Source organism: Pinus tabuliformis, chromosome J, assembly GCF_031772625.1.
Source record: "Pinus tabuliformis cultivar Carrire ecotype Pingquan chromosome J, CPIR1, whole genome shotgun sequence".
Lineage (NCBI taxonomy): Eukaryota > Viridiplantae > Streptophyta > Pinopsida > Pinales > Pinaceae > Pinus > Pinus tabuliformis.
The window spans coordinates 632,332,664-632,352,265 of record NC_142295.1 but is presented as its reverse complement, the minus strand read 5'-3'; the positions used below and the strand labels follow the sequence as shown (position 1 = coordinate 632,352,265).

The 19,602-nt window shown below is 40.3% G+C and overlaps 1 protein-coding gene across 1 annotated transcript in view; it reads right to left on the bottom strand.

Moving 5' to 3' along the window:
* LOC149228530 (Amino acid kinase family protein) overlaps positions 1-17,255 on the bottom strand; it is a 214,888-nt gene extending 197,633 nt beyond the window's left edge. The window contains exon 1 of the mRNA XM_089378255.1: positions 16,777-17,255. Coding sequence (XP_089234381.1) covers positions 16,777-16,991 — 215 coding nt within the window. The 5' untranslated portion in view covers positions 16,992-17,255. The remainder of the gene's footprint in view (positions 1-16,776) is intronic.
* Positions 17,256-19,602: the final 2,347 nt, after the last annotated feature.

The window sequence follows — 19,602 nt, the reverse complement described above, 5'->3', positions numbered from 1 at the left end:
CCATCATACACAATGATGTATGGGAAGTAGTTCCAAGAGCCAAAGGTAAGTCTGTTGTGACTTCCAAATAGTTGTATAAAATCGAACATGGTGTAGTATTGAAAAATAAAAAGCTAGATTTGTGGCTAGAGGCTTCTCTCGAAAAGAGGGAGAAGACTATGATAAGACTTTTGCACCTATTGCTTGATATACTACCATCTGATCCATTATGGCTCTAGCTTCTAGCCAGGGATGGACTCTTCACCAAATGGATGTGAAAATTGCTTTTTTGCATGGCTTCCTCAAGGAAGAAGTATTTGTGGAGCAACCACAAGGCTTTGAAGTGCATGACAGGAAAACTCATGTGTAGACTAAAGAAAGCTCTCTATGGATTGAAGCAAACCCCAAGAGCTTGGTATGTCTGCATTGATAGCTTCTTGATGAAGTTTGGTTTTACCAGAAGCAATGTTGATCCAAATCTCTACTTCAAGATGGTCCAAGGTATGCCTTTGATTTTGGTATTATATGTTGATGACTTATTCTTGACTGGTGGAGAACCTCTTATCCTCCAGTGTAAGAGGGAGTTAGCTTCTAAATTTGAAATGAAAGATCTTCATTTGATGCACTACTTTTTGGGCCTAGAGGTATGGCAGAGACCTGGTGAGATTTTCCTTTCTCAAGGAAAATATGTTGTCAAGCTTCTAGAAAGATTTGGTATGACAAAATGTAAGTCCATGAACACACCAATGGAAATGAATTTCAAAAAGTTATGTGGTGAAGCTACAGGACCTGATTTGGCTAATCCTTCTGAGTATCGACAACTGATTGGGGCATTAATGTTCTTAGTGAACACTAGATCAGACATATGTTTTATGGTTAATACTCCCAGCCAATATATGATTAAGCCATCACATCCACATTGTATTGTTGCAAAGCATGTGTTGAGATACCTGCATGGGACCATCAATCTTGGATTGAGATATACTACTGGAGATGTGAGACTACATGGGTACTCTGATGTTGATTGGGTCGGTAACTATGCTAACAGAAAGAGCACATTTGGATGCTTCTTTAACTTGGGATCTGCGATGATATCTTGGATGAGCAGAAAACAGAAGTTTGTAGCCCTTAGCACGGTTGAAGCCAAGTATATTGTTGCTAGCATGGCTAGTTGTGAGGCAGTATGGCTAAGGAAGCTCTTTGGAGAGCTATTTGAGCATGTGCTAGATACGACAGTAATATACTGTGACAATAAGAGTGGGATTCGTCTTGCAAAAAATCCCGTGTTCCATGACAAGCCCAAGCACATTGAGAACAAATATCACTATATCCGAGATATGGTGTATAGAGGAGCAATAAGACTCCACCATATTGCAACTTATGATCAAATAGCTAACATACTTACCAAGCCTTTGTCGAAAGGGAAGTTCTTGGTATTCAGAGAGAGCTTGGACTAACGAATGTGACCCTTCTTAGTGTCGGCGGTCATGCATGATCGAGAACACTGAGCTATGATCTTCCCTCTTGTTTGAGCTCCCAAGTTGGGAATCGAGCTAGGAGAGCTCCTGGGGTTGAGGGAACTCTTGACTATAGGTTGTGCGCGATCCATGACTTGCATTGACAAGTGGTAATCCCCCTAGCAAAGATGAGCTTTGGTTGTGCGCGATACTTTTCATGTGTTGACAAGTGGCAATCCCCCCAAAGTCTGTGGATGCAGGTGTTCTACCAATTGACTTTTATGGTAAAGCTTGCTTGAGCGTGATCCTTGTCATGCGTTGATGTTAAAATTGGCAACTAGGGCCAAACTCCATGTGGGTCATCTTATTTATGGTAGCTGATATTTTTCCTTGATTCCTCTCGTCGATAGGTGTAGGATTGATCCAACGATCATCCGATTCCGACATGTATTTATGGAGATATGAATTTATTTATATTTACTTGACAAATTGTCAAAGTCGGCCAGCAGCTAAATGTGTGGCACACATGCCTAGCATATCATATAAATACAAGTGAGGTTGAGTCATTATTCATCATCTCATCTCACTCATTTTTCTCCATCCTTAGCATTGGGTTTACACAAGGAAGAGAAGCTCACACGTGGGAAGAAGGAGGACGCTGAAAGGCAAAGAAAGAGGACGCAGAAAGACTCAGTTTGGAGGACACAGAAGCTGCAGGTCATCTCTTTGACCAGCGTGGGCAATTCAGGTCTGTGGTTTTGGTGTGGCTGCCTCTCCTAGGCAAGCCGAAAATTCTAGCACAAAAACCGAGGCATTTTGGCCTCCGGTTTGACCAAGGTTGACTACCCTAGGTTAGGGCAGCAGGCTGATTACAGTTGAGTGTTGTTTGACTGTGTTTTGGGGTTGTTTGAGGGATGCTTCTTCTTGCTTTTGGAGGACTAAATGATCGGGAAATTGACCAAACATATTGAAGGTCAATTTCACCTTGTTTGACCAGCTTTGACTTTACTGGTTAGGATTTACTGCTGCTGTCATAAAATCACAGATTTATGAATTTGTACTATTTCTCTCTACTGAACTATTGAAGATTAAAGAAGAATTGATCAAAGGGTTTCCTCGCATTAGGGTTTGTCCCTGGCTAGCCGCCACATCTAGTGTCTCTTGTCTTGGCTTGTTTTCTGTCGATCTATTAATGTTCTATCTGCACTTTACTTTATGTTTATGTGATTGCTAAACAGTGGCTAATAAGAAGAATTGAAGTAAACTGCTCTAAGCATAGAACATACCATAAATTAACATGGTATCAGAGCTGAGGTGAAGACAAAGCCCAAGCAAGAGCAATCACCGAAGGCTATTGAAGCAATCTCAAAGACTTCATGGGGTCCTCATCACACTTCCCCGCTGAAGACAAGCTTCGTGAGAAGTCTGACTATCACGGATGGAAGATGTCTCTCGATCTGACATTAGAAGAGCAAGAAGTGTTGGACCATGTGAGAGGCAAAATCGTTGAGCCTCCATCAAATGCATCCACTGCTGCTAGGAACAAATGGACCAAGGGAGAACTCAAAGCAAAGAAGATCATCCAAGACTCTATCGACAAGCGCTTGGAGGCCTATGTTTCCGAGCTAACCACCTCCAAGGAAATCTACGATAGACTGGTAAGTTTATTTAAAGTTAATGATGTAAATCAAGTTTTGTTCCTTAAGAATAAGCTGAAGGAAATTAAGAAGGGCAAAGATGAGAGTATGCAAGCATACTTCTTAAGGATCACTGAGATCAAGAATGATCTCCTATCAATTGGGGAAGCCATTCCTGACAGGGAACTGACCATCACAACTCTCGGAGGGCTCCCATCTGAACGGTATATATTCTAAACCACTCTTCTCAACAATAATGTAATTCCTGGATTTGAGGAATTGATGGCAAGATGCATTCAAGAAGAGACAAGGATGTAAGAGCAGGAAATGCCTGCACGAGGCAATCCCTCTGCTTTCTCCTTTCATGCTAAAAGGAGAAACAATTCAGGAATAAAGGAAAGGTCGGACCGAAGGTTGGAAGAAAAGGAAGATGTTACAATTGCAACAAAATGGACCACTATGCAAGGGAGTGCCCTGATAAAAAGGACTCACATCATGACGATGATCAAAATCACTCCCGAGGCAATCAAAGGAATGGCAGGTTCAATGGCAAAGGAAAGAGGAATGTCGGAAATCAAGGAAGTGGTCAACCCTCCAAGAAAGCAAGAAACTCTAGGTATGAATCTAACGTTGTTAACAATAAGCAAGATGAATATTATCTACCAGTGGCCCTCTCTACTACTGCTCCCCCGGACTCGCTGGGAAATTGGCTTATTGATAGTGGTGCCTCAAGGCACTTCACTGGTTACAAAGAAGCTCTCTCTAATTTGATAGAGAAGGAGACCAACCTGGAAATTGTTCTTGGGGACAACTCAAAATATCCCGTGAAAGGCATAGGGAATGTCACTCTTCAATTGAATCAGGGTAATACAATTCATTTGCAAGAATTCCTATATGTACCTGATCTCAAAAAGAACCCAGTGTCCATTTCGGCAATGGAAGACAAAGGCTACAAGGTGGCCTTCATCGATGGCAAGGTACATGTATAGAAAAAGAATTTTAAAGATGCTTTCACTCTTGGGTTTCGAGTTGATTCATTATATCAGGTCGAAGGAAGTTCGTTGGGTGTCATGCCTTGTGACACATCTCTTTAGTCCGAACTATGACATCGGAGGTTTGCTCACCTTCATTATAAAGCTCTACCCGATGTGAGACAAATGGTGACAGGGATGCCCAAGTTCAAAGTAGAACAAGAAGGTGTATGTCCGGGATGTGCCGAAGGAAAGCTCAAAAGGGAACCATTCCCCTCAAGCCATAGCAAGACCTCTGATATATTGCAGTTGGTTCACTCAGACATATCTAGTATGATGCCTATGAACTCTTTGCGAGGATATTTATATTACCTTACTTTTACTAATGATTATTCTCGCAAGACTTGGATATACTTCTTGAAAAAGAAGGATGAAGTGTTCTCCTGGTTTCGTCACTTCAAAGCCTTGATCGAGAACCAAACCGAAAAGAAGATCATAATATTAAGGACTGATAATGGGACTGAGTATGAATCCAATGAGTTCCATGACTTTTGCAAAGAGGTTGGCATTAAGAGGGAGACTACGACACCAGATACTCCTGAGCAAAATGGTGTGGCGGAAAGGAAGAATCGTACAATTGTGGAAGTTATTTGTGCTATGCTCCATGATCAAAGGCTTCCGAAGTTTCTATGGGCCGAAGTTGCGAATACCGCCGTATATGTTCAAAACCGATGCCCTCATCAAGCATTGGGTTCCAAGACTCCCAAAGAGATGTTCACTGGTAAGAACCCTGACGTATCTCATTTTAGAATTTTTAGAAGTCCTGTATATTTTCATGTGCCGAAAGAGAAAAGGAATAAATTGGGTGCATCTGGAAAGAAAGGAATCTTCGTGGGTTATAACAAAAATACTAAGGGCTATAGAATCCATGTGGCTGGTCAAAGGGAAGTCGAGATTAGCCATGATGTCACCTTTGAAGAAGATATGGCTCTTAGCAAAGTTGACAATCTTCCTACTCTAAGGGAATCTAAAGAAGTTGACACCCAGAAATCGGAGGAAAAGGAAGATGAGACGATGCCCGATGTGGACGAACCTATGGATCCTATTGATCCCCCTCCGCAAGAGCCTTCCTCTTCCAGGAAAAAGCCTTCATGGCTTAGGGGGACACTCGATGATGCCGAAGGACACATTGCACCCAGAGGGACTTTCCGAGAAAGTAAGAAGCTGGCCAGGTATCAGGGATACTTGACCATCATGAGCACGATCATCCAAAATGAGCATTCATCATTTGCAAAAGTTGTCAAGCATCAAGTATGAAAGGATGCTATGACTGAGGAATATGAGTCCATCATGAAAAACGATGTCTAGGATGTGGTCCCCAGACCCTGGGACAAAGCAGTTGTCACTTCAAAATGGCTTTACAAGATAAAGCATGGAGCTTATGGAAGTGTTGAAAAGCATAAGGCTCGTTTTGTCGCTCGTGGCTTCTCTTAGAAGGAAGGTATAGACTATGATGAGATATTTGCACCTGTTGCCCGATATACCACCATCCGCTCGATCATAGCCCTTGCTGCTTCGCAAGGATGGAACCTACATCAAATGGATGTCAAGACCGCGTTCTTGCATGGTTCAATCAAAGAGGAAGTCTATGTGGAACAACCCGAAGGATTTGAGATTCATGATCGGGAATCTCACGTGTGCAGGTTAAAGAAAGCCCTCCATGGACTGAAGCAAGCACCCCGAGCGTGGTATGAGAGGATCGATAGCTACTTGATGAAGCTGGGATTCACTAGGAGTGAAGCCGACCCTAACCTTTACTTTAAGGTTGAAGATGACAAACCTCTCATACTAGTGTTGTACGTTGACGACCTCTTTCTGACAGGTTGTTGTGGCCAGCAACAACCCCCCTTTTTATTTAGTATTAGTAATAACACTAAATAAATGGGGACCCTTCTAAAAAATAAAAAACTAGCACTTAGAATTCCCTTTTAATAAAACACACTATCATAAACTTAGGAAAAACATCTGCAAACGCAAAATCTTAAGTATTATGAAAAGTCTCAAATAAAATCATTCTCTTAATGATGAACATCGCATCGCAAAAAGTAATGGAGGGTATCATATATAAAGAAATTGTCAGAATTGCGAAAATGAGATGATGCGAGATCGCGAGCCACACAGATTCATCGCATATCGCAGATCCCATATATCGCAGCGCCACCTCAAATAAAACAAAACGTCCCGATATTGTGAAATGCGATAAAGCATCTCGCAAATCGCATCTCGCAGTCGCATAATGAAGCAAATGATTGTTAATGAAAAGGATTAGCGATATTGCGATCTGCGATATTGCGAAGCAAATCGCAAAATCGCTTTATCACAGATCAAAAGGGCTCACCGTTCGATGAAATATTTCTCGTCATCCGATACCGAGTTATGGGCATTAATGTCAACTTAGTGGTTTATTGATGGTTATTTATGAGAAATGATTTAGATCTGAGCGAAAGGTTATTTCACATAAGGTGATATATTTGATGTGATTTTGAAATTAAGAGCTTTCTCGTCACCTTATTACTTACCATCATTCGTTATCTTTCTCATTGTGTCTTAGTTCTCTACTTGTGAACTTACAGGAGCGGTACGCAGAACAATACACAGAGCAGTGCGCAGAACGTGATGGGAAAGAAAGGAAAAGCTCTGGTATCTGAAAAAACAGAGATGACTCCATTATTCACGGACACCACCTGTACTAGAGAAGCAGGCATATCTACTTGGGAAGGCATGTATAGTCTACTGGAGGAAGAAAACCCGAGAGTCATGGAAGTTACAGCTACGACAGATGCACGCAGGTCATCCGAAGCATCACTTACAGAGCTTGCATGCTCATTCTTGCACCGTATCGCAGCAAGGCCAAAAATACTTCCCTATACAGATATGGTCAAATGGGTGATAGACGATGCTGATATAACGGACAGGCAATTCAGGACACGAAACCAGGAGGTTATTGGGTCATTTACCCCATAGAATTTAAGACGCATGTATCATTTACCAGAGCTGCAGGCTAGCTATAACAAGCAGTTTGTGGAGAAATTCGCACCAAAAGCTGGTCAGCGAAGGAAGAGCCGTTAAAAAAGGACAAATATGGTATGTACAGCACTGGTTCCCTCTCTTCTCCATATTGTTTCGCTGCTGCAATGTTATGTAGGCTATTCGGAAAACCTGATATCAATAAGTTTTCATCCGAGTGGCTACCCCTACTGGATGTGGCCGCCAACGCCAATATAATGAACTAGGCCCAAATATTGTCTGATAACTTAGCCTCTGCTATTTGGAATTATCGGTCTAAAAGGACTCCTTCTCAGAGGATTTATCCTCCTTTCTTTCTAGATGCCTATGTCATGGATGCTATCTGTTTTGTTTCTAAATGTCCTCTCATGAGTTGGAAATGGACGGTACAGAATCCCTTACCCATTCAAGTCTATCATAAGGAACTGTGGGATTCTAAGTTCACCGCATATTTTTATAAAATCTGCCATGGATTTATGTTACCCATTCACAAGATGTTGTATAATAAAGATGCCCCAAGATTTTCTCCTAAAGCCGAAATTGATATTCTCCCTGTCGGAAGATGGTTCGAAGAAGAATTTTTCACTTATATCAGAGTATTTGGAAGCATTGTCTCTCCTCATGTACTTCCCTTGTATGTTCCTGACAAGTTGATGGCCCGGGAAATAGCCTACCAAACCTGCGGGGTTGGAGGAATGAGCAGAGAACTTAAGGACAAGAAAAAGGCAATCTGGCCGCAATTCCCTGTGGCCTGTGGGGCTTTTGCATTATTTGATCTAGGTCACACTTTCAAGGAAGTAGACAACATGTTGAGTCTACGATTGTTTAAATTCCTACGGAGACAATTTGATCCCTTTGATGTGACAAAAAAATTTACCACGGCTGTTAAAATAAAGATATTCACTAAGGAAGATGATCTCTTCGACGACGTTTTCCAGCAGAAGAGCACACTCAGAGACATCTTACACCTGACCCAAATCTAGTTTGGCGCAGCGGAATTCCAAGAGTTTAAACTCTACAGAGAACAAAGATTGGCAAATCTCCCGTTGGACAAATTACACATAGAACCAACAAGAGAACCCACTCCCAGCATCAGTATAAGTGGAAGCTCGGGGCAAGACAAGTCTAAAAGAGGATAGCCAAAAAGGTCTAGACGGTCAGAGAGCGATCACAACAAGAGTGAAGGATCAGTCAGAGAAACTACCCAATCCAAGGAGAATCTTGAGCAGCAAGTGTTGTCACCAACACAGGTGGAAATTCCCGTTCCCTTCATCCAACCAACAAAGCCATTAAGAACAGAGCTGGAAAAAGAGTGGGAAACCTTTAATGAATTGATCAACACCGAGGAGCAAAACGTGGAGACACCAAGGAATCTAGCACAGACAATCACAGAAATGGTGATTGAAATAGTTGTCAATGCTCCAGAAACTGAGCACATTCCCATAGCTCCATCATCTGAAATCATGCTAAAGATAGAGGAAATCCCTCCTCTAGATGTGTTTTACAACCCGCAGCACAAAGTTGTGGTCAGGAGACAGAGAAAGAAACGAAAACTAGACAGCATGCTCTCACCTAAAGCAGAGCAGCTAGATGTCCTTTGGCGAGACCCTACCACTGATCCGACAGAGAACCTGACTAAATTATCCCAAATCGCAGGAGCTTATGCTTCTGCTACTATTGACAAAGCATCCGAAGTTCAGCTATTGCTTAAAGATAAAGAGGATAAAAAAAAAAAATTGCAGCAACAATTACAACAGGCCAGTGTTAGCAGGGAAGCAGAAGAAAAATTGGTGAAGTTACAGTAGGACTTCCAGCAAATGCAGCTGGGTTATCAAAGCAGTCTGGCCGAAAAAGAACAGCAATTACAGGCCACGTTAGAAATGCACAAAGATGATCCTAAAGTCGCAGAATTTGTCACAGAAGCCCTTGCCTTAAATGATCAACTCTTGCAACAGCAGGAAACGCTTTGCCAAAGAATATCGCAATGGAACTCTCACTGCGAAATGAGTGACAAAATCACAAGTCAAGTCGTAGATTTGCGACTTGATTATGATTTAATTGATAAGAAAGTTTCTGACTATTTGAATTGGCAGGAATCAGAGGAAGGCAAGAAAGCAAGGTTGCCCAAGATCAATGAATCCCACAAAGAAATGTTGTTTAATAAATGGGATGCAAGAAATGTTGTTTAATAAATGGGATGCACAGATCAAGAAAGCAGAACAGGCAATGGAAGAAGCAGCAAGCAATGTCATTGACTGTGTCAATGAAAATCTGCATAGAGCCAACCTGATATTGGAAACCACTCTAGGATTTCTCCCAAAAACGCAGCAACTACAAACGAGTTGGAGACAGAAAGCTGAAGAAAAGGCAGAGTCAATCAAAAAGTTAACTAAGTTAAATTGGGACACTTACTGGCAATATTTGGTGAAACCGCACAGTCAGTGTATGACTCTAAAGTGCCTTACAAATTCCGCCAAGAAGATAGCACCAGCGCTCGCTAATTCCGTCTTCGCAGGACAATTAAAATCAAAGGTCGGCCAACCGACACTCCCGAAGCCGATGCTAGATGCTTGCGACTTAAGAGAACAGATGCATAGTTAATTTTTAGATACAGGTTCAATTTTAAGTTCATTTTATTTTTGCTTTAGATGAGGATGGGCATTTAAACCTCCTCCTATATTTTTGTAATAACTATTTTTAGTCCTTAGTAGTATTTAAACCCCTCTCATGCATTTAGAAAGAGGTCCAGAAATTTGTCAAAAACAGTTCTTCAGAACATGCACTTCTGCACCCTCCGAGGAGGTTTTGATAAATGAATGGAACGAGATTTATTTATATTTGCGTTTAATGTCTGCTACTGAAATGCACTTTTGTACCCTTAGCAGATATTGAATTATGAGAAGATAAATCTATATTGCTGAAGCTCATAAGTAGGACTTATTATCAATGGTACTTTTATCTCTTAATGATTTCTGCTTATGCGTCAAGTGATATGTTATTTTCAGTTGTTTATATATGAAAGCTTGAATGTTTAAGTTATCATTTGGCACTTTTGTACGGTGGTAACTATTCTTTTTATGCTGAGTGTATGAATAACTTATTATGCGATATGTTTATCATAATTGTTTCGGCTAATTTCTTATACGAAACAATTTACTTTTAATGGATTCTTTTCTCGTAGCAATTGAATAATCTTTATTACCAATTGTTGTTGGAAACTATTTTAGATCGCATAAGTGAAGAGTTAATCCCGGGATAGTTTTTAGAATTAGATGTTTCCGTTTATTAGAATAAAATTGCATGTGTTAGATTAGATTTAGATTAAAAGCATTTTATTTAGAAACTTTTTTAGAAAGGAAAACATCATCCCTTAGCATCATCACAAACAAATTGGGAAACTGGTCCCATTATCCCCAGTCGGACCCACTATCCCAAACGGAAAAGAAGCTGCTTTCAAGGTCCGAACCGGGTGGGTATCCCCCTTGTTAGAGACCCGATTTTCGGCGCTCCAACACAGGTGCAGACCCTCTCATTCACAAATGTAAGAGGGAGTTGGCTTTTGAGTTTGAGATGAAGGACCTAGAACTGATGCACTATTTCCTAGGACTAGAAGTCTGGCAGAAGACAGGGGCGATTATCCTTTCTCAAGGAAAATATGTGGTGAAGATATTGGAGAGATTTGGTATGGTGGACTGCAAGCCCGTGACTACCTTGATGGAGCTTGACTTCAAGAAGTTAAGCGGTAGTGCTGCCAGACCTGTTCTACAAAATGCTACCGAGTATCGTCAACTCATCGGAGCATTGATGTTCTTGGTGAACTCGTCCGAATATATGTTTTGCAGTCAACACATTGAGTCAACATATGGTTGAGCCTCACCACACACATTGGATTGGTGCCAAGAATCTGTTGAGATACCTTCATGGCACAATCACTCATGGTTTGAGATACACTGTTGGAGATGTGAGACTACATGGATATACCGATGTTGATTAGGCAAGCAGTGTGGTGGACCGAAAGAGCACTTCTAGGTGTTGTTTCTCTTTAGGATCTGCCTCGATATCCTGGATGAGCAGGAAGCAGAAGTCGGTGGCTTTGAGCACCGCTGAGGCAGAGTACATTGTTGCGAGTATGGCCTCTTGTGAGGTGATCTGGTTGCGGAAGCTCTTCAGTGAGCTATTTGGATTTACATTGGATACTACCGTGATCCTCTGTGACAACTAGAGCAATATTCGTTTATCAGAGAATCCCATATTTCATGATTCACTCCAAGCATATCGATATCAGGCACCACTATATCCGGGATATGGTGTAGAGGGAAGCAATAAGGCTCCAACATATCGGTACAGATGAGCAAGTCGCCGACATTTTGACGAAGCCCTTGGGAAAGGTCAAATTCTTCACTTTCCAAGAACAACTTGGTGTCGTTGAGAGACCATCTTATGAGGGTCGTGTAAGATGCATAAATTGAACCCTGGGAGCTCCAGGGGGCTTGGGGTACTTCTTGGAGCGACATGCGACCACAGAGCGACTCACCCTCCCCTAGTGGTGCGCTATGTACAGGGTGAAAGGTTCAACCTTCCCTTGTGATACCCCGTGGTGACTTTGGGACAAGATGATTAGTTCTCCTGTCGAGGCATCCTACCCATGCAGTCTGGGACTCATGGGAAGTACCTCTCATCTGATCAATGAGTAGGGAAATGGGGTTAGGGACCATTAGTAGTACTATCGATGGACGCATTGTTGTATCTACCGTACTCCCTATGCTAGGATGACCTCCATTGATCTGGGATCAATGATACTGATCTAGGATCAGTGAGAGTGGTATGACACACTCTCTGAGACTGACTTCGGGTCAGTGGAGGATGGTATGATACATCCTCAATCATTTCTTCTTCTTCATAGTTCAGCAGAGCCGAGCAGTGCAGGGCAGTGCATTTGATGGTTGAGATAGTACCAACGGTCAGACGGATTAGCAGATGGAGTTCTCCCTAGTTGAGAGGGAGTGTTAAAATTGGCAACTAGGGCCAAACTCCATGTGGGTCATCTTATTTATGGTAGCTGATATTTTTCCTTGGTTCCTCTCATCGATAGGTGTAGGATTGATCTGACGATCAACCAATTCCGACATGTATTTATGGAGATATGAATTTATTTGTATTTACTTGACAAATTGTCAAGGTCGGCCAACGGCTAAATGTGCGGCACACATGCCCAGCATATCATAAAAATACAAGTGAGGTTGAATCATTATTCATCATCTCATCTCAGTCATTCTTCTCTCTCCTTAGCATTGGGTTTACACAAGGAAGAGAAGCTCACACGTGGGAAGAAGGAGGACGCTAAAAGGCAAAGAAGGAGGACGTAGAAAGACGCAGTTTGGAGGATGCAGAAGCTGCAAGTCATCTCTTTAACTAGCGTGGGCAATTCAGGGCTGCAGTTTTGGTGTGGCTGCCTCTCCTAGGCAGGCCGCAAATTCTGGCACAAAAACCGAGGCATTCTACCTCTGGTTTAACCAAGGTTGACTGCCTTAGTTTAGGGCAGCAGACTAATTACAGTTGACTGTTGTTTCACTGTGTTTTGGGGTTGTTTGAGGGCTGCTGCTTCTTGCTGTTGGAGGGCTAGATGACCGGAAATTGACCAAACATATTGAAGGTCAATTTCACCTTGTTTGACCAGATTTGACTTTGTTGGTTAGGGTTTACTGTTGCTGTCATAAAGTTACAGATTTATGAATTTGTACTATTTCTCTATGTTGAACTATTGAAGATTAAAGATGAATTGATCAAAGGGTTTCACCACATTGGGGTTTGTCCCTGGCTAGCTGCCACATCTAGTATCTCTTGTCTTGGCTTGTTTTCTGTCGATCTATTAATGTTCTATCTGCACTTTACTTTATGTTTATGTGATTGCTAAACAATGGCTAATAAGAAGAATTGAAGTAAACTGCTCTAAGCATAGAACATACCATAAATTAACAATTGACAAGTAGTAATCCCCGCAAGCAGAGGTGAGACTTGGTTGTGCGCAATCCTTGTCCTGTGTTGACAAGTGGTAATCCCCCCAAGCAGAGGTGAGACTTGGTTGTGCGCAATTCTTGTCATGTGTTGACAAGTGGTAATCCCCCCAAGCCTGTGTCAAGATGGAAAGATCAGTGGATATAGGGTGATAGATGAATCTCCCCTGTGATGATTCTTCTTCATTAGATTGTGACATCATTGTTCCAGAGCAAAGATGATCAAAGATAAGCAGAGAAAGCAAAGATCTTTGTTTCAGAAAGAAATTCCTCCCTAACTGAGAGGGAGTGTTGAAAATTGGCAGCTCATAGATGAATTTCCTTAAATAAAATTTCATTTCTGACAATTCTAAAGTGACTTTCTAAAATTAGAAATTTGTGTCTAACATCTCAAGCATGAGTTTCCAAAAATAGTAAATCACCTTGCATCAATTGGTAATCAAGTATAGATGTTGGAAAATCACTCAACTTATCATTAATATATCTTAATAGTTCAATTTTTGACATAATCATCAATATTATCATTACCTTTAATATTATCCTTATGATACTATGACATTATTATTATTAAAAGGAACTTCAAGTCACCTTATCTTCATCACTTAATCACTTCGTACCTCTATGTCTCACATAGCACATCGTAACTCTCTCTCTCTCTTAATGGATACGTTTCACTCTCATTAAAGTCTTATCATAAAAGATTCTCTTACGCTTTCATTAATGCAAATGTTAGTCTCTCTCTCTTGTGCATTCATTAAAACATGGCATATTCTTATTACAATAAAAGCATGTCATAAAGATTCCTCTTACACCTCCTTAATGGCATGAGTTACAAAGGCATGTGTACCTCCTTAATGGCATGAGTTACAAAGGCATGTGCACCTCCCTAAATGGCATATGTAACTCCTCAAGGCATGCGTATTGCTCCTTCTTTATGACCAAAATTTGTTGTTCCAAATATATATGTATCTCATATCATCTCATTATCACTACTTGTGCATTGTGAAAGAAGGATTCAAACTTGAGAGAAAGAGTTGGAGAGACTTGAAAAAGATTGTGCGTGAGAAAGACTTGAAGAGTAAGAGCAGATTTTGAAGTTTGATTTAGTGTTTGCATTAGTTGTTGCTACCAATGATCTTCATGCTACAGCTTGTTCAGATTTGGGTGAACTTACTCATTCTCTTGATCTCTCCTTGTACTTTGTATCTTTGATGAACAATTAATATCTAATAGAAGAAGAATTTGGTTGGGTTTTCCCCTTGTGGCTTTTGCCCTGGTCATTGGACCTAAATTTATTGTGTCTTATCTTGTTCTTGGTTGTCTTCAATTGTGCATTTGGTTTATGTTCTATCTACAATTGCTTAACTAATATTGCAGCAAAAAAAAAAGTTTTGGAATAAATAATTGTTACAACATAGAACATCACAATTTTAACAATGGATTGATATTTCATTTGCTATATTTACTTTTGACAAACAAGCAATCTCTTTGGGCATTTCATTTCCAAGTATAGGTATTTACTTTCCCAAGTTCTCTTTACTTAGCATTGGTCTTTATATGCTCCATAATTTGCTTACAAGCATTTCATTCATATTGTCATATCTCTTGCTTGTGGATGGTTATTTACACGTTTATGATTATTTCATTTACTTGTGAATTTTATTTACATGCTTTAAAGTGATATGTTGTAATTTTGATGGTTGAATGTACTTTCAGTAGCTCAATTAACTCCTAGAAATACTTCTCGTTTAACTTAGTTTAATTGAGCCTTAGTTTTCTTTTTTCATAAGGATTACCCCCTTGGCTTCGCTAGGAGTTTAGTTTAATTGAGTCTTAGTTTTCTTTTTTCATAAGGATTACCCCCTTGGCTTCGCTAGGAGTTAGCCTAGACAGAGGAGTTGAGAATTTAAGTGATAGCTACTCAACTCGAGACTTGCCCCGAGGCCACACCAAGTGGATTAAAGAGTTTCTCCATGTTAGCCCGAGTGTGGATTAGGTGGCAACAAGACCCAAACTTAACCTTTCAAATAGGAGCAACAATTCTCTAGAATATAGACTACATTGAATAAAACTCATTGTACAAAACCACTAAAATACAATATTGATATAAACACGATGATCAAAACTAATTTAATGCTAACTTTATAAGTTTATAGTGCTCAACCAAGGCACTTGGAAACAAATCTTGACGAAGTGGGCAAATAAATATTATGTAAATTGTGAGCCCACTATTCCTGGAGATGATGATGGTAAAAAATGTTCAAACATGCAGCTAGGGGTAGATCTGTCCACCATGATTCTGTCACTAGAATATGGATCCACTTATATTGGAAACAGGTCCAATCCAAAAAACAAAAATAGCAAGAATCCAATACAAATTTGTGACTTCGAGATTCCAAGGATTCGGATGTGGATGCAAGGTGCCCTAAGGCAAAATCCGATTACTATGGCTAAAGGGTTTAGCTGAATATCTAGCTGAAACGAAGAAGTCAGAGGTATTTCAGGTTGAGGTTTATTATCTTCTTTTGGTATTCCCCTGAATGAATTTAATGGCTGAAGTTACTCTTGCAAAATTGTTGTAATAAAGAAGGGAAATTATACTCCAATAAGAAGAGATAAGGTTAAGGTGTAATACTCTTTGTTTCTTGTTATTATCATTTTTAATAAATAGATATTGCTGCTGTCATTTATGAAGGTTGAAGGGTTGTTGCTATCTTATCTTGTTCATGGTTGCATGTTATCCACTGCCGGTTTATAATTGTTGAAAGGTGTGCCTTTAGCAGGACCCTCTTTTTAATTTATGTGGTTGGTTAAAGCATGTGATTAACACAAAATTCCACCTTCTTTCATCTTTTTCAAGCCCTCTTCATCAAATTCCACCTTTCATCTTGTTCAAGCCTCTTCATCAATGATGCACATTGGTCTAATCTTTCACCCAGTTTATCTCAAAGAAATATCGAAAAGTACCTTTTTTTTAATGTTTTCCCCTTTGTGCAGAAAAAGAACCGTACTAAAGCAAGATGAAGAATTAATGTGGTGAGATTGGGCAATCTTCCTAAAGTTCCCCTAGGGGTGCTTGCACTTTGTTAAAAGACTTTGTAACATTTCAAGTCCCAACAGCCTACCCTCGTCACTCGAAAGTGTTCCATCAGCTTGGACGGATCAAATAGTCCAAATAGCCTACTCGAAAGTATTCCTATCACCTTCCCTTTTGAACCCCTTATTGAGCAAGTATACATATGGGTAGCACACCGCAAGTTCACTTCCATATGGGCGGGCACAGCACATCAGATCAGAACCTTGCGAAATCGCACAATATTTCCTCGGAGTAATACCCACCTATATCATTCATAGCCCCATCTCCGGGAACACCACAACACGGCGTAACCTTCAACGGAACTTAACTATTCATTCCAGTCATGGTCTTATCTTAATATTCTCACAACTACATACCCTAACGTATTGTCAGTCAGGGTTTAAGCAACCAAAGTAAAGTAGCGGTCCACACAAAAAGGATAGAAGTGGTAACTTACTGACATGTACCATCTACAAATCCGAAAATTGCGAGGCTGCTACATAAACTAGCGATTTCGATTGCCATTTCTACAAATTCAATGACTGATACTAAAGCAAGTAATGATAAAATTCACACCTGGAACCTACGTCAAAGATATTGCTGCCTCCATTAGCAGAGCTCCTTGCCAGATGAAATTTTCTCAAAGGCCTAGCCTGTTGATTTTTTAAATCCCAACAAATCTTCAAATCACCCGCGCACCCAAACCCGCCAAATTTGAATTTGGCAGAAAGAGGTGCCGACAGAGCTGTGAGATTGCAAGGACACGAGGATAAACAAGCCAGGTTCGCCATTGTAATTTAAATGTGCGCTCCCTACCTGCAGCCTTCCTTTCCTTCGATGGCTTGGGCTCCCGGTTTACGCCGTGGATTTGCAGTGATATGTTTACCCGATCTCTATAGATTTTCCATTTTTACGGTGCATTTTCTCACATGATTGACTGGCGCTCAACTAATTACTGAAACATCGAAACAAAGACCATGTTTGTTTTATTACAATTACCACGGGCATCACCTTTGTTAACCGCTGGAATTTGTGCAACGGACTTCCGTACCTCCCATATGCACAATGTGCCAAAGTGGGAACATTTAGATTTGTCATATTGGATAAGTAACATGACATACAAATGTAAAGTGGGCCAAGAACCGCAATTTTTTTGATATGATAAAATTTTTGAATGGGAAAAAATATTTTGGTTATTGGAGCGATTTATAAAGCTTGTACTGTATGTTTTTATTATAAAAAATTATTGGTTTGAGATTATGTTTTAATTTTGTTTTTTTGTTAAGAGTTTGTTTTCATCGGATATGGGAAAATAGGTTAACACGTAAGATCTAGAAGTATTTAATAGGAGTAAATGTAAGTCTTCTTATAATTCTAAGTGGTGTAGTTTTTTTTGAATAACAATGATGAGTGAGCTTGCATTCCTAAATAATAGTCAATGATGATTGTCCGCATTGTTAATTTGACAGCTAAATTATGATAATAAAAAAATCGTTGTATAAAAAAAAATATCGGCATTGTTAATTTGACAACTAAATTATGGTAATAAAAAAATCATTGAAAAAAAAAATACAACTTTTTTTTTTAATATTTTTTGTGGGCAAAGGAACTACTTATATTAACAAAAATATTGTACATAGGATACAAGCAAAAATGCATCCAAAGTCTTGGCACAGAGGCCCCACTGAGAAGAGCTTAGAGGAGACCATCTGCCCCATAAAGGGGAAACAAGATGGTTTTTTGATAATGTAAAAGTTTGAGAACTGTTCATTGTCCAGGAGGAACAAAACATAGAAATGCTGCAAAATTCTTTTGTATAGGTGACTGCATTTTTGTTCGTCCATGCAAGTGGTACAAAAGAAGATAGAGGCAAGTGAAACAAAGAAAGGAACCTTTTCATGCAAGACTTTTATTTCATGAGCTTGAAGGAACTGTCTTCTCGGTGCTAGGCCCTGCTTCATCATTGTTCCTAGTGTCGGAGGGGCTCACTTCTAGAATTTCCTCCTCATTGTAGCATCGAAAGGGGGTAGGGCACTCAGGAGTGGGCAACTTACCAACGGACTATGCAACGGTGGAGTGAAGTGGCAGCTAGTTGCTATCCCTAACAATGGACTCTTGAATGGGGGAACCAAAGGACCCATGAATTGGAGGGTCATGTTTGTCTCTAGCTAGGATGATAGAGGGAGACGAGGAGCCTAAATAGCGAGAGGGTCGCTAGTCAGTTTGGGTTTTGGATGCGTTGGAGGAATTGGATGAAGCAAGCTCCAAAGGGAAGTTTATACCAAGATTCCTAGAAAGGTGGCAAAGCGAAGTGCGCATATGATAGATGTAGGCATTCGACTCTGCAATTTTCCTCACGGCCCCATTTCTCCCACATTCTTGATTCTAGAGATGGAGGGCTAGTAAATTTATGACTGCCTAAAGCTCGTCTCCAATCCTATAACATTCCACTCTTTCCATGGTTGCAATTGTGTGTTTGATGTGTTATGGGGTTACATGGTCGTAAAGTTCTAGATGATCTCCCAGCCCAGGATTACTAGGTGGACACACTCGCCCTCACCCTCACCCTCTGCTACCACGTTGACTGCATCCTCTTTCTCTAGCCATGGAGCTTGATCAAAGATCAGAGAAGCTTGTCGAGGGAGCAAGGAAAACGTTGTTTATGGGAGCTAGGACAAGTTGATTACAATATTGAGTAGGGTGAAGAATGGAGAGAAAGGAGGGAAGGACGCGACAAATAAGCGACATGATGAAGAGCATTAACTGTGACATGGTGGTTGAGAGGAGAGAATTCATCATGTAGGTGAGAAATAATTGAGGAGGATAGATTATAAAGACCTAAGGACAGTGCATGTGGCATTAAGCAATGATGTCGAGATGCCAAATGGATGTGGGTGTCATGGCAATCATTGGTGATGTTTGATGCAAATTGAATTGGGCTCATTCATTGATGGGACAAACAGATCCAGATGTTTTACAAAAATAATATTACATTACATTAAACTTGTATTTAAAAAAAAAAAGTTATATATATATATATATATATATAGAGATAGTATAATTAACTTCCATAGACGAAAAGGAATTTTATAATTAACTTTCATTAGCAGAAAGGAATATTAAAATAAGGGGAAAATAATATTATCATTAGGAATTAACCCACCGGGTGTAGAATAGATGTTGATGGGGTTTATTGTCAAGGTACTCTATGATATGAAGGTCACTGGGTCAAAATCATAGGCAAAATCCAGTCATGTTAAGGGTCGGTGTGGACCATGTTGGGTGCGATCCCAGGGTGATTTTGATGGCTTAGATGCCCCTAGGTCATGGTTTCTCAAGCCAAAGGCTAAGCATGAAGTCATCTCATGTTTCCCAAAACTTAACACACACACACATGAATTT